This window comes from Cottoperca gobio, chromosome 15, assembly GCF_900634415.1.
Source record: "Cottoperca gobio chromosome 15, fCotGob3.1, whole genome shotgun sequence".
NCBI lineage: Eukaryota > Metazoa > Chordata > Actinopteri > Perciformes > Bovichtidae > Cottoperca > Cottoperca gobio.
In genome coordinates, this window is record NC_041369.1 from 7,578,563 (window position 1) to 7,594,229 (window position 15,667).

General features: G+C 41.3%; 1 protein-coding gene across 1 annotated transcript in view; it reads right to left on the minus strand.

The window, feature by feature from the left end:
* cdh23 (cadherin-related 23) overlaps positions 1 to 15,268 on the minus strand; it is a 165,622-nt gene extending 150,354 nt beyond the window's left edge. The window contains exons 1-3 of the mRNA XM_029449357.1: positions 15,211 to 15,268; positions 1,551 to 1,638; positions 1,412 to 1,420 (exon numbers count right to left, since the gene is read on the minus strand). Of these exons, the coding sequence (XP_029305217.1) occupies positions 1,412 to 1,420; positions 1,551 to 1,629 (88 nt within the window). The 5' untranslated portion in view covers positions 1,630 to 1,638; positions 15,211 to 15,268. The remainder of the gene's footprint in view (positions 1 to 1,411; positions 1,421 to 1,550; positions 1,639 to 15,210) is intronic.
* Positions 15,269 to 15,667: the final 399 nt, after the last annotated feature.

Sequence of the window (15,667 nt, forward strand, 5' to 3'; positions counted from 1 at the left end):
CTACAGGGAAAACACTTCCATACCATGGGAAAACACTATTGAGCTTTTCACAAATTAAAGCTGTAAATCTGAGTGCTATGATAACAAATAAATTAAAACAAAAAATTACATTTACCATATATTGATTTCCGTGTATTGGAGGGAATATCCCTTAATTACAGAGGCACGCTGTTGAAGAATTAATCGTATGCCGTGTTTGGACATAGTTCTTTGGTGTCAGAAGGCAGTGTGATACAAGCTGTTTTGTGGGGAAGATCAGGGAACAAAGCTGATGGTCTTTGATCAGCTGAGCTGTGCGACAGACCAGACACTGAAGCCAGAGAAGGGGAGGCCGGTCTGTTTGAAGTGAGAACGCTTGATAAGAGTTAACCGGTGCTTTGAAAGTGGGAGCTTTTCCTTCAGTCATGTGTCCGCCTGTGCGGAAGAAGATGCTTATCTCTGGCTCGCCAGTGTGGCTCTTAGTGGGTGCCAAGAACATGCAGCGCACTTCACTGGATGGGGGTGGTGAGGAGGAAGGTTAACAAGCTCCGGTCCATACCTGTGCTTTAATTACTGCGAGGCACTGCGTCAGGCTTGGATAATGGAATGCAGATAAATTACAGCCAAAAAAATAAAAAAAAGTCACTGCCATGATCATCAATCCAATTTGCTTGCTCAGTGAAGTAATGCTCAAGGAGGAGTACAGGGTCAGTGTGCTAATGGGTTGGGTAGAGAAACTCAGAGAGAGGGAGGGAGAGAAAAGAGAGGATGAAAGCGATAACATCGAAAGCAAACACGAGGTAAGAGGTTAGAGTGAGAGGCGAGAGGCTGGAGCACTCGATAAAAAAAAGCCTTGATAAACTCATTGTGCTTGATGGAAAGAGGTTGTGGCATTCACTTAATAACTTTCCCCGCTGCTTCGGCGCTGTGTGTGATTGGAAGTGTCTCCTGCCTGTCACTGTGAGACAGTTACCGTGACTTTCCACACCATAGAAGCGCTCTCTCTATATCGGAGTCTCTCTCGTGACCTCACAGTAACAAACTCAGCCAGTAGGAAAATATTTTATATTTTTTATGCATCATGTGTAGAAGGTGAGAGAAATAAAATCCTATCAGGCAGTTAATAATGAAGAACTGAGAAGGAAGAGGGACAGGTGCTGGAAAACGCTTTAAAATGTTGGGATCAAATCTTCACTTCTCTTATTCATATTGTACCAAGTCTCTGATAAGGACATATTAAAAACCATACTTATTCATAATCCTGTATTAGACTAACAAAGGTAGATTTATAGTCATATGTTGATGGTGCAGTAATATTTTCAAACCTTTATTCAGGATAAAGAATAAAAGAAGTTTGGCTGACTAGACATACTTACATACATAATTATTCCGCTTCAAATTCACACTGCATATTTATAAAAATAGCTACCACTGTCCTCTGCTTTTTGCCACTGAGAAGCTACACTGGCGTGTATTTCATTTAAAGATACGTTCTGTACCAGGAATCTCATTGTATAAATGATACAGCGTCATAGTCGATTTACACATTAGTCAAGAGGACTCACCTTCACAGAAAGAGTGGAGAATAAGGAAGGGAAGGAGGAGCTTGGCAATTATCATCCTGCCGCCTAAACCCACACTCCACGACATCACCTGCACCTGCAACGCACCGACACAGAACACAGTACAGTCACAATTATTTGGTTGGCTGATTATCCACATTTCAGTCGAGCCACATATTGTCCAAAGACATTGCAGCTGCTTAATGTTAGGTGATTACCGTGTGAGTGAGTAGGAGATGTGATCAGTGTAATTAGGGGACAGAAAAAGAATTTGCTGCCCGCCATGCTTCAAGCTGGTGTTGTGTGCGCCTGCTTGGGGGGGGCGGGGTGTTGATGATAGCAAATTCACAGCAACGGCTCTTTTACAGTACACACTGTTCAGTAGACATAATCAAGACGTAGCGTTGTGTCTGGTTTAAAAAGAAAACTAGAATTACCGCCTCACAGTTGTACGCCTCCGCCAGACAGTCAAGTTGCAGTTTACATTCATGTCTGTGCAGACTCATATACACATATACACACTCCCCTCGTGTCTCGAGCAAGAGACAAAGAGCCAGTTGAAAATCGGCAAAGTATCCATTTAAGTGTACTTGTCGTCTTCACTTGGAGTTTTTTAGATCATCATTTTTACAGAGGAGCTTCGTCACATGGTGCAATGACACCTGAAGCTCAACATCAGCTAAATGAGCTTGTGGTGGACAACACGAGGTGCAGAAGGCTCCCTGTTCTGGTTGTCATCCCGGGAGAGGAAGTGAAGAGGGAGGTCACATATAAGTACCTTGTGGTCCAAATCAATAAAAAGTCACATGCTTGGCCAATAAAACTGATTCTGACAGAACACAAAGTTGTAGCCATGACAGTAGACTATGCTTCAAATATGGATGTTGCTATGAAGTGCTGATGCTTCAAACACATCTTCATTCCGGCAGCACAAAAGATCTAAACGATCATCACAGTTTAAACACTGGCGCCCAAGATGAGTGTCACCAATTCAATATCCGACACAATGTGAAATACGGTCAAGATCTCCTCTTCTGTTCCTGACCAGAAAAGTGTTTTTCGCAGAACATTATGATGTCACAGTGGAGTTGACCGTTGACCTTTTGGATATAAAATGTCATCACTTCATCATTTTATCCTATTTGTTTGACATTTTGTCATAATTAGTATATGAATTATTGGGTTATGGCCAAAAACATGTTTTGTGAGGTTATTGACTTTAACATTTTGACCTTACTTCATACTTGAGTCAAAGTGGACGTTTGTGCCAAATCTGAAGAAATTCCTTCAAGGCGTTCCTGAGGTATCACATTCACGAGACTGGGACGGACATACGGACGGACGGGGGCTTAATAACGCGAAACACTGTCTTGTGCGAGATTGAAAAGAAAAGTGTAATTGACATCTTCAAGACGTCCAGCCTCACTGGACCACTTGTAAGGTCGAAATTGATAAAAAATAATGAAACTTAACACGGGGAGAGGTTGACAGTTAACTCCTCTAAACATTCATCCTGAACATGAATAACAATGTTGCTGGAAGGAGAGCAGCAAAGACATGCCTCTAATTAAAGCTGCACAGCTTTCTCACTGTTAAACTTAAAGACTCTCTGATAAAGGTAATCAGTCGTCCGAGCCGACATGTCAAAAAAACATGTATTTGGTCCTCTGGTGAACGTGGCTTGCTGTCAGGCAGCAGCTCAGGTAATGTATAAGAGTTCAGTTTCTCTCCCTCCCTCCCTCATCTGACTCTCTTTCCCCTTCCCTGTCATTTGTTCCCTCTCTTTACACCGTCATCACTTGTCCCAGCAAGGCCTCACCGGTCGGCAAACTCATACGGTGACAATTTAATTTTGAAGGGTTATCTTTCTAAATTCTTCGTCTCCCCAAAGCCCACTGTGTTGCAACTCATGGTAAAAGTCGTGTACAGAGTCAACGCTCCTTGTCCTTCAGGAATCTGAGGGCAAAATAAGCAAAATAAACTACAGAAACCATGTGAGACGCAATAAAATACAATACACACGCTGCTTTGTGTGGCTGCCTGCTGTCCTGTTGCTGCGGTGCTGTTAGAGTCATACAGTGTGTGGTGGATTCAATTCAGACAAAGTAGCTCAAATTTACAGGTGAGTGAGAAAGGGACGCGAGGTAAAGAATAGGCTGTCATTGCTTATTGTGTGTGTGTGTGTGTGTGTGTGTGTGTGTGTGTATGTGTGTGTGTGTGTGTGTGTGTGTGTGTTTATATTAGCTGTGCATGCGTGTCAGTTTGAATAGGCACATTTGTTTTCATTTGGATTCCTGTTTCCTCAGCATTATTGCATTTCACTTTCTTTGACAATGCAACCTGCATGGCTATGTCTGTTACTTTTTTTAGTACTCCATTCTTTCCTCCTTTCCTTTTCCCTTCCTTTTTTTCTTATACACTTTCATTTGTGTCTCTTGCTGGGCCCTAAAGACCTCGTCTCCCCTCTCACACCCTTTCCTCCCTCATTGTCCTCTCCGATACAGTCGTGGTCTTGTAGTAGAGGTTATTATCTCGATTCAGGCGGAAGCTCAGATAGAAAGCTGATGACAACAGCATAAACAGATTACATATTTCTACAACTTGTCTTTTTCTGGACAGAAAATCACTTCCTTTACTAGCCTATCATTTCCTCCTAGTTGTATCAATAACACACCTGAGGTAGCATGACTTGGACGCCCTGGAGCACTTTTAATAGCCAAATGTACTGACAAATAGTTAATCAAACCCAGTAACTACAACAGATTGAGCTACAAGACCTGAGGGCAAATGTCAGTGTTCCTCTTTGATGCTCGGTTAGGGTTGATCAGTCTGGACGAGGACAATCAATACAGCCCATTCCCAGCTCTCCACACAGAAGAAGAAAATAAATAGACACAGAAACAAGCTCCTTAAGTCGCCTTTTTGTCCTGTTCTTTAAAAAAACGAAAAAAACAGTTTGAATGAAAACAAAAGGTTGTTGACGTTAAACAGAAGCAGAGCATGCGCTACTGATTTTCTAAGGGGAAACAGAAATCCCCACAAACTGATAGAGAATGACATCCATCCTTATCTGGTACAAGCCGATGCTTTCAGATTGATATTGGTACCTCTGTTGTATACGATCATTTGTTATGTCTCTGTTCAAGTTTATAATGTAGGAAGGTGGTTGATGTAGGCCTATGGATGCTCTTAACCTTGTTGTATGGCATACAACTGATCTCTCTCCCCCTCTCCACTACATCTCCTCTCACACACCTAAACCGTCCTCCAAGTGCTGAAGGACATTTATGAGATGACGAACGGGTGAAGATGAGTGATGGATACTGGTCGAGACAGACACGTTGGCTTTGAGAGAGCTGAGGCAGCCGTGAAAAATAAAAGCAGTTCTCCTGCAACAGCATCCGGCTCTCTGGTCTCACCAGGATGAAGGAGAATTCAATATTGAACAATCTCACAAGGAAAGCACCTCCACAAAGTTGAAGGTGCACTGTACTAGAACTGGAGTGACAGGTGGTCACACCAACCTTTCTTTTGTGCTGTCTGTACGTGTAACCTGGATTGTGCGTATAACTATGCGCTGCTGTCACAGTCTGCGCGTGACAAAGGCAAAGCAATTAAAACGTGAAGGTTTTTGATAATAACGTATGGTATTAATATGATTAATATTCTGTGCATTGTTTCATTATTTGTTCTCAGCACTTAGGAACCGTGCAGTAAATCCTTAAAGTTGTAGCAGGTACATATATTGTGATTCTGGTCCATCTTGTCATCTCTCTTTGTCATTCTGCACACCTGCAAATCACACATTTTAAAACTACTGACTGGAGAAACATTAAAGTGTCAGTTTATCCAAATAACTTTTACTTTAAAATGTTACCATGCAGATACATTTAGTTTAGCCCAGATTGTGAGATATCTTCTGCAGATAAAATTTAGGCACTGAATTTAATTTGTGACAGTAAATGCATGGAAAATGAATGCATCATTTCTTTCCCGGACTGAGCATAACTCTGGGGCAACTGTATTTGAAATGTATTTTGTTTTTAAGGTTAAAAAGTAGTGAACACTGTCTACAGCGGGTGCGTGGATTATCTGGGGTAAACAGGACATTGTTTTGAAAATAGGCTTTTCTGTTGAATTTTCTAAATGTAATTTCTCAATATTTTGAGCACCACAAACAAAGTTCCACTTGACACAATTATCTGTGCATCCAGAAATCTCTGCTGCAGATATTGCATGTCAGAAGCTCAGCTAATCAAACTGAAACTATCTGCATGCTACGATACCCTGAAGTCTAAGTGGCAACACAGCTTCTAAATGTCTGGTGTGCCAATGTGTTGTTACTCTTCTATAGAACATATTCCAAACTGTTCTATTGTTATGTTTTAGTACAACTTGAAATAACATTATTGAAAACGGTAGGGTAATTAGTTTCTCCTTCCCATACATGTTTTCACATGTCTGACTCTCAGGTTAGTGTGCATTGTTTAAGCGTACAATGTAGCCGACCATTGCAATCACTTCAGTAATAATTTGGTGGAGGGAGAGTGGGAAGGTGGGGGGGTAATCAAGCCCTGTTCAACACCTTAACCCTTTGACACACAAGCTATGCAAACCCCTTCTAATACACTTACAGTTCAATATCTCACAGTGTTATCGGCTGTATGATGTATGTTATGTGTGAGCGTGACAAAGTGACAAATAAAGATTTCAAATATTAAATGTGTTGTTTGGTCCAAACCACTTGCTATAATAATTATTTTTAACAACATTATTATTATAGTATGTATTTTTTTCATTGTTATCACACTTTACACACACGGGTCATTAATGACCCGTGTGTGTAAACCTGATGTAGTAATACAAAAACTATTTTAGTTCATAAATGAAGAAAGGGAGAATGAAAATAATGATTTGTGGTAATCAAAAACAAGATATTTAATGAATACTTGGAATATTAAATGATTAAATAAATTGATTTCCAAAAATATAGCAAAGAAACTCAGTCATGCATGAAATAACATAGGAAACGAATACGGGTCCGTTTGGACCCATGTTGTACCTTAGAAGGGTAGTGATACAAAAGTGATTTTATTTCAAAAGTAAGAAAGTAAAAATGAAAATAAGAATTTGTGATGATCAAAAACAAGTTAATTGAGGAATTCCTGGAATTCTGAATGATTAAAGTAATTTATTGCAAAGGTATTTACAATTAAAACTCACTCGGGTCTCTTTAGACCCATGTTGTGCATCAAAGGGTTAAAAAACACTGGACGTGTCCCTGGCCACCATCCTGAAACATTAAACCAATTTGTTGATAAACTTTCTACAGAACACATTTCCCATACATTACATATTTGACCACATAAATTCAAAGTGGAGTCAAATATATAATTTAAAACTGAGCATTTTAAGCGTTTCGCTAATAAGCATAATTGAACATGCAGGTTTAACTACTTTAGAATATTCCCTGATCTAAACAAACCTTGTGTAGTATCAATGAACATGTAGCTATTGTCTAGTGTTAGTTCATAAATAAACAGACCTGTGAATTAATTGTGGAGGGATAGCAGGTTGTAAATCTCACATTCAGATAATAGACCGTGCTTTTAAGAGATGGTGGAGGAATGGTGTTGAGCACAGAGCAGACGTATGACATTAAATCAGGAGGTGAGTTAGTAATTAGAGCAAAAGCACAGCTTTATATTTAGCCGAGTCGCAGCTAAATCTAAAGTTCCAATCAGTCAGTTGTGCGTGTGACAATTAAACTGCAGAGGACAGGGCTAAGCAGGGATGTGATGCTCGATGCGAGCTGGGCCTTGCTGCAGCACTGTCCCACTCCATTGGCTATACTGTCACCATCTATCAATCCCTCACTTTCTTCACCCCCCCTTCACTCTGTCAGAGTCACTGCTCATCTTCTGCTCACCCATAACAACATCTCGTACCAGTCTCTCTCCCCAAGCTTGCCTTTTTCTGTCTGTTTTCCATTGTTTTTCACTCTTTTCAGTCATCTCTGTCTTTCTCTTTTCTCTTCTTGGGCTTATTTACATTGACTTGTGTCTCTTCCTTTTTTTTTTTTTACCACACAACTCGACTTGTCCAATTATATATGTATTCTGCAGTCATTTCAAACAGTTTTTCTTTGTGCTAAGCTTTGGCAGATAATTATGTCTCTTGTGTCCTGATGTAAAATGTCAGCACAACAAATGCATGTCTTCTGTGGGCCATGTATTTTTTGTTGTTGTCATGTTAAGTGTGGGTCCGAGACGACAATTACTCTGCACCCACTAAGAAAGAAAAAAGAGAGTCTTATCATCTAAATAACTATAAATAAAAAAGGGTAGGATAGCCTTTGACGGCCCTGGAGGCTTTTTATTTTATTATTTTACACTTACTATTCACCATCAATTGCTCAGTTGTGCAGCAGGCATTTGAAACTATTTTGAGTCCATTAAATCAAGTTCCATGTGTACGCCTGTAATACTTGCCAACATGCTCAAAATCCTGCCCTGAATCCAGATTTAAAGGCAGGCTATTGTAAAACCTCGAAATGACTATTAGGAACAGCCACAGCTCCCACTGGGCAAAGCTTAGGGTGGCTGAGATCCAGGTCTATTTAATGAGTTGTGGTCCTATAGCTTATCTGACAGTAATGTGTGATTAAGGCACTGTAAAGTGAAGAGTAATATCTGGATCGGCTGTGCTCTCTCCAGAGAGGCCTGCCTGCCCACATGGCTGTATCTCCCGGCTTATAGCACTCGATATTATTGATTACATGGCAATTGTGTCTGACTTGCCTTAACCTCAAAGGCACCCTTCTCCGATAGAGTGGTGGGCCTCATCCAGCAGCCAAATGTGGATTATCACAGCAAATCAATGGCAGATTTCTGCCCGGCCTCTGTCTTCATGAAAAAGCCATCACTCATTAACACGGTGATCACAGACAGATTAGCAGACATTTGGCTTTGTCAGGGAGGAGGGAGGGGCAGCGGTGCTCTGATGAGCTGAGTAATGTCTTCCTTCCCGCCCTCCTGATCTCTTCATCCCCAACATGACATGTCTTTCTGAAAGCCTTACTCAGCAAACCTCACTCACATGACAAGAGTGCAAATATAAACGGGCTGGCATCTGGACTGCAGAGCGTGTAGTGATTTCTCAGTAGAAATGATAATCAAACTGACACTGCAAATTGATGCTGAGTAAACTGTTCTCTTTGCTCGGGTCATATATGAGATTGCTGGTGCAGATGTTCCACTTTCTTAACAAATTAGTAGCCATCATGTCTTTCGAAAATAAGTTCAAGACAATAGCCAAACTATTATATCTCGAGGACAAGGACATGAGTGGTTAGCACATTTTATTTAGACCAACCTTTTCAGACAGAAGGCAACATGGCACATGGCAAGGCATACTGTATGAGCATGCTGCTTTAGAAATCACCAGTGGAGGGTTAACTTCCACATCAGTGACCAAACCTCAATTTTCTAAGAACCATATGAGTTAATTCTCCGTAAAATGTTTTTGCAAATCAACCTAAAAACCCCAAATCACCTAGCGGAGCATGCGCCTCCCATGTACTAAGGCTCCTTCCTTACTGCAGCGGCCGGGGTTCCAATCCGACCGGCGGCCCTTTGCTGTATACCTGCACACTCCTCTCTCTCCCTCTTTCCTGTTTATCTTCTGTACTATCTAATTAAAAAGGCAAAAAGAACCGTTGAATCGTAAAACATGACATGGACAGCTTCCAGCTAATTTGAAGCAGGTTGCCGCTGATTCGCTTCTTCAGAATGCAGATGGACTATTCTGTATCCTCTGTTGCTCTTCCTGAGGTTTCTTTCATTTTTTCCTCATTAAAGTTTTTTCGGGGGGAGTTTTATTTACCCTATTCTTAGGGTCTACGGATACAGGGTGCTGTATGCTGTACAGATTGTAAAGCCCCTTGAAACAAATATGTGACTTGTGATATTGGGCTATGTAAATAAAATCGACTTCACTGGAGCCTTCCCACAATAAAAGATCACTAACTTCCTGCCAGGCAAACAGAAGATAGGGGACTATAGGAAACATGCCCAGCCAACTGTTCTTCCTCAGGAGACACTGGCTGCCTGCAACTTCTTTGATCCTGTAGGGGCTGACAGTAAAGACACTATGGGTGAGACGGGGGCAGCTGAAACAGAACCTAGGGACATGGTAATTATCAGGAACAGGATGGGAGCGCTGCAAGGCGCCACATTACAGCATCCTGTCGCAAAACGCTTGAGCATGCACAACTCATACAGTACACACCCTGTCCTGCGTTGACCAACAGCATGTTGTGTGTGGGTCTGAGAGAGAGTTACATGGGGCCTGAGGGAGGGGTCGGGGGTTGATTAGTGTTCACTTGGAGTAGCCTCCTCCTGTGCAGCGCACTGAGGCACAGCTGGGTCAGAGAGTCAAGGTATTTGTCAAGTGGATACTGACTATCTGTGTCTCCAATAGGAAAAACTGAGTGTGCAATGATGGGGACAGGACAGCCGGAAGGAATTATGGACAGGGGGACAACATTTTCCAAATTCCCTCATCCAAGGCTCCACGCTAACTTTTTCACCACCGTCCCTGAATTGTATGGAGAGACAATTAGTGATAATGAACTATTGTTCAACCCTGCCTGGCTCCATTTCTACTGTTGTTACAGCTGAAGACTCTGTGGTGTCCCCAGCTCGGACGGCAAGGCACCTGGGTGTGACACTGGATGGCCAGTTTGCCACGACAACCTGCTCCTGCAGATTGATTGTCCTGAACATCAGGAGGATTCACCTGGTCCTCCTCCTGGCTGGTGTGTGACTGCATGTGCTATCCGACCTCTACAGTTCATCCAGAATACAGCAGCCCGACTGGTCGTCAACCTACCCAAGTTCTCCTCCACACCCTGCAGCTGCTCGATTATGATATAAGACACTGGTACTTGCCTACCATGCTGCAAACGGCTCAGGCCATCCTACATCCAGGACATGGTCAAATCATGCACCCCAGCCTGTCCACTACGCTCTGCTACTGCCAATAGACGGGCTACTTCCTCACTACGAAGGTGCTGGCTATCGCTCAACAAAATAGTTTGCTGACATGGCTCTCTAATGGTGGAATGAGCTCCACATTGACACCAGGAGGACAGAAACTCTGCACTTCTTCTGTCGCAGACTGAAAACTCATCTGTTCAGACTGCACCAAAATGAAATGTCTGACTTTTCCATCTCCTATTGTATCTAAATGTAGTTCTTGAAGCAGGGCAGCATATTTGATGAAGATGCATCCACATGGTTAAGTGCACTTATTGTAGGTCGCTTTGGATAAAAGTAGTGTAATGTAACTGGTGTAAGCCTGGCCAGTGATCATTTGTATCTAAAGGTCTCAAGTATGTTGCATGTTGTTATAGGCGTAGAGACAACACTGACTGCTGTGTACCTCCATTCGGCTATTTTTCCCACACAATTTCAAGATTATGATGATGCAGGTAAGCTGCTTTTTATGGACCAATTACAACATGATTTGCTATAATGTTAAACTGTTAAAATGTTTATACAAAAAATGCTAAAAGAACTGAGAGAACAGATTACTACAGCTATATCCGCTATAAAAATGAATATTACCAAATATAAAATGGTGTACAGAGACAACTCATACTTTAAATGGACTGCCACACAGGACAGCCAATTGTCTCATCAGATATAATGTTCAGAAACCAGATAAACCTACAAAAGGGTTAGAGGATGCAAGCAACCACGTCTGCTACTGCCACCTCCTTTTTGGGAGGCAGACTGACACAACAATCTTACATCTCTGATTTTAGGCTTTTAGTGTTTTTGTGGACAAATTGTAGTGAGAACGTAATGATACACTCCATGCCTTTTTCCTCTCATCTGTCCACTGATAAAAACCCCACAGATCAATATGCTGTCATGCCCCTCTTGTCTTCTGCTCTACTTGTATTCTACTGAATCACAATGGTTTCACTATGTAGACAGCCTATAACCGTTTTTTACGGGGTTTTTTTCAAGTTAATGAGATGTATTGTTAATGACTTTCCCTTGTGTTATATTGTAATCACGGCATTAGCATACTCTTCATTTGGCTCAACTCTCCACTAACCTGTGATTTTTACTTCTTCCTCACTCAAACAGTATACCAGTAAACAGATCCAAAGCCTCCATAGTGTCAACTGATTGCCTCTCCCCGATATGTTTAATGCCAGTCTTAAAATGCCTATGTCTTAGCCAGGCTAACTTTTCACTTGGCCGTTTTCCGCTGCAATGCACTTGGCAAAGCTGTCCCAGCAGAGGCCTGTGTGTATATCAGACAACATAAACACAGACAGCTGTGTCAGAGGGCAGCAGATAGCCTGTAGAGACTCATTCATCTCCTTTTGTCTCTCTCTTTGTTAGAGCATAGTCATTCTACCCCGCCAACAGCTGACTGTTTCTATCCCCGTTGACAGATCAAAACACACAATTTAGTAGCTCCTCTCCAGCACCGATGACCTTTGCATCTCAACACTTGACCCGTCTCCTCATTCAGTCCTGCCTCCCTTCTAACGTCACCCTTATTGTCTTTCCTCCTCTCTGTGCTGTTTCAGCCCCACTCCGGTGCAGCATTCCATGCGTAAATACCAACAACAAGGACTTGTCACACAACAAAGCTGCCATTAAATTGATGTTTTGTTTGTTTTACATGGCACGGTTTATTTGCAAGGGAGAATTTGACTCAAAATGGTAAATGCTACCGGCTTAGATATGAATGCTCATTGTTTTAAATGTGAGAAATGAAAGGCCTCCATCCTTCATTCAGAGGAAAAATTCAATTTCCAAATTCCTTCATAATGGTTTCAGACTTGCACAAATAAAGAATCAATACAGGGAGACAGGGATTAGTAGCAATAGAGTACACTTCAACAAGAGTATTGTGGATGATTGGGTTTACATTAAGCCATCATCTCCTCTAAAAAGGTATTGTCAATAGTCTGCTTTACTGTGAGCCTTTTGCCTGCCGTGACAAATCTAGCCTTCACATACATAAGGACCGCAGCATGCGGGACTGATGCTTCACCTGTATTACAGGCTGAGCAAAATCATCTTCCCAGCCCTCCCCTCCCTTCCAACACATTTCTTCAGTTCTGCTCGACTGCCTTGGCTGATTTAATGACCATACAAGCTGGACCAGGAGAGAGGTGGGTGTAGAAATGAGAAAAGTCGGAAGAATGCGATGATCATAATCGAAGGAACCAGGAATGTTGTGTGGACACCTGAAGCAGCTTGGAAAAGGCAGAAAACTGACATTTAAGGTATGTGAGTTTCGTGTCAAAAGCTGTCACATAGAGAACACTGTGCTCAAACCACAACAGTGCATTATTCTGTCAGCAGAAATATGCCACTGTATAAATATGATTGCAATATAAAACAAAAAGACTTCTGCCAAGTGCAACCCTATGAGCTCATTTTGCCAAAGCAGACTCATTAATATATGAACAAACATATGAATGATTTATGAATTACATCAATGAGCCTTTGCCTAATATTTACTCAAGAGCAGGTATATAGGCTATCCAGATGCTTCCAAACCTGGTAATCCATGCCAAACCGTTCCCAATGGTTCCATTCATAATTTCCACAGATTGGCTAAAATACAATAATTATATCAATGCCACATGAGATGCTTCATTTTAATACCTACCCTTTTTCCATAATCTACCTAACCTCCTCTCCTTTCACTCCTCCACAAGTTTACCATTATTCAATATTTACAATGCTGCTTAGACTTCTTGTCCTCACACCTTGCTGTGCTCCCTGTCTGAGACCTCATAACAAACGCCAGTAAAGTCACTGAATCAGCAATTCATTCTTCTATCACTCATATTGGGTTTCATTTGAGCCCGTCAGTCAAGGTGTCCGTCAGATATGGATTCTCCATTTCACAATTTTTTTTCTTCCTTCTCGTATTCTCGAGTGACACTCGTGTCAGAGGCAAGCTTTCCCACCTCAATGCATGAAGAGCAGCATCAGTTCCACTCTATTTTAATATAGTGCATTATTTGAATGTGAGACACAATAGTAATATTCATTTTAAGACTTTTATGGTATACTTTATAGTAGATTTCTAAAAGCAGCATATCACTACTCATACACTGGTGGACCACGGTGAGGATAACAGTGAACCGACAACCTGGGATTACCCAGAGGCCAAAATTGCCATGCAATATTTATCAGCAGAAGTGAGTGACAGCATTTCGTCAGACAGTAAAAGCTTGGTCATTCATTTTATGTCATATAATTCAGATTATGTATAACCCACAAGAAGCACCTTATTAGTTTGGAAGCAACACAATGTTAGCCTTACTTAAAAAAAAAGGAAAACTGAGAAATATCTTTACATTTCTTCTCTTGTGTGTTTTATGTGTGATCAAAATATAAACTATGATAATTATTTGTTTGTTCCCTCATAAGACTGTTATATATTGTACTACTGGTGAATATGTAAAAACAAGTCATAGTGTAGGAAAACATTTTCTGATTTGAATTATAAAATTGCTTATTTAAGGTTTTTGATACATCTTAAAGCTTTTTGCTCAGTCAATCAGCAGTGGTCCAAATGCAGACAATCTGCCTCGATGGGAAAAATACAACAGACACAATCATTATATCACAATCCACATTATATGATCCATACGCATGGATACAGTACTATAGTACATATTGTAGATGGTATATATAATGCATTGAATTGTGCTTTGAGCACTTAAACAAAACACTGTAACTGGTTAAAAAAGTTTGAGCCCTCAGACCAGGAGGTAAAAAGAAACTTGTGAAAAAAGTCATAAAACTGCATTACTCTGCAAAGTCATTGTAGCACCAGCTGTCTGTGAAGCAGTCACTGCATGAAGACTAAAGCGGCATTACATTAAATATTTACAACTGGTATTGCTACAATTACAAAAAGGAGAGCCTAATGTTTTGTTCAATATACATACTATACATTTACATAAATATATATATATAAAACATTAAGCTACTGACCCAAGTTGCATTAATAGTTATTCTAATATTGAGTGAAGTTTCCCTTTAACCTGGCGTTGCGTTGCTGCGTTCAGGTGACACATGAATAAATAAGTCGGCACCAAGGCGCTTCCCACCAGGCACCTCTTGAGTCACCAGGCTACCTGAGATAACGCTGTACACCTGACACCTCTGCGCAAGCATGCACACTACCTCACATTTACTGGCCGCTTAATTACTCTGATAACATAACCCGTGATGAAACAACAGCAACAGTTGGAGTGGACCATTACCGAAGACAACATCATTTGAAATAAGTATGCTGTATTACATTGCAAATTATAACTCACCGATCCTCTCATCGGACTGATAGCTCATCAAAACTTTACTTACATAATCAATCAACTACTTATGCAACTCTTTAGTGCGCAAATTCAAGAGACCCTGCATAACCGTACGCTAAAGTAAGATAACTATTAGTGTGCGTAAAAATCGACAATTACGCACAACTATCATGGGCAGAAAATGTTACACCACATAATGAAAAATCCTATATCGGAAAACCTCTTCTTTACCGCAGTCATCATTTTAACACTGCCATCAACTCCCAGCAGGATGATCATGTCATTATCATATTGTCCTACCTTCCTCGTCCGTATCCGTCGCTGGCTGAGCGCCTTTAGATTCGATTGCCTGTCCTGCTGTGATGCGTTACCAAGTATCTGCTACCCCTCTCTCCCTGTATCCCTCCCTCGCTGCTCCCCCCCACCCCCCTCTCTCTCTCTCTCTCTCTCTCTCTCTCTCTCTCTCTCTCTCTCTCTCTCAATATTCCTCCCGTTAGCTTTACTCTATCACCACCAACGCCCTGGTCATTGCAAATGTCACTTCCCAGTATTCAGAACTACCACTGCACAACATAAACCTGTACTAGTGTGAAGCTCCTACATAATGTCCCGTATTATCCCCACTTCCCGTGAACCAGGGTTACACTCCAGAAGTTCCAACACTAGGTACAGCCCCACAGGTTTTAAAGGATGCTTCTAAGCAATAGGATTCAATTGTTCAAATATTCAGACACACACACACACACACACACTCACA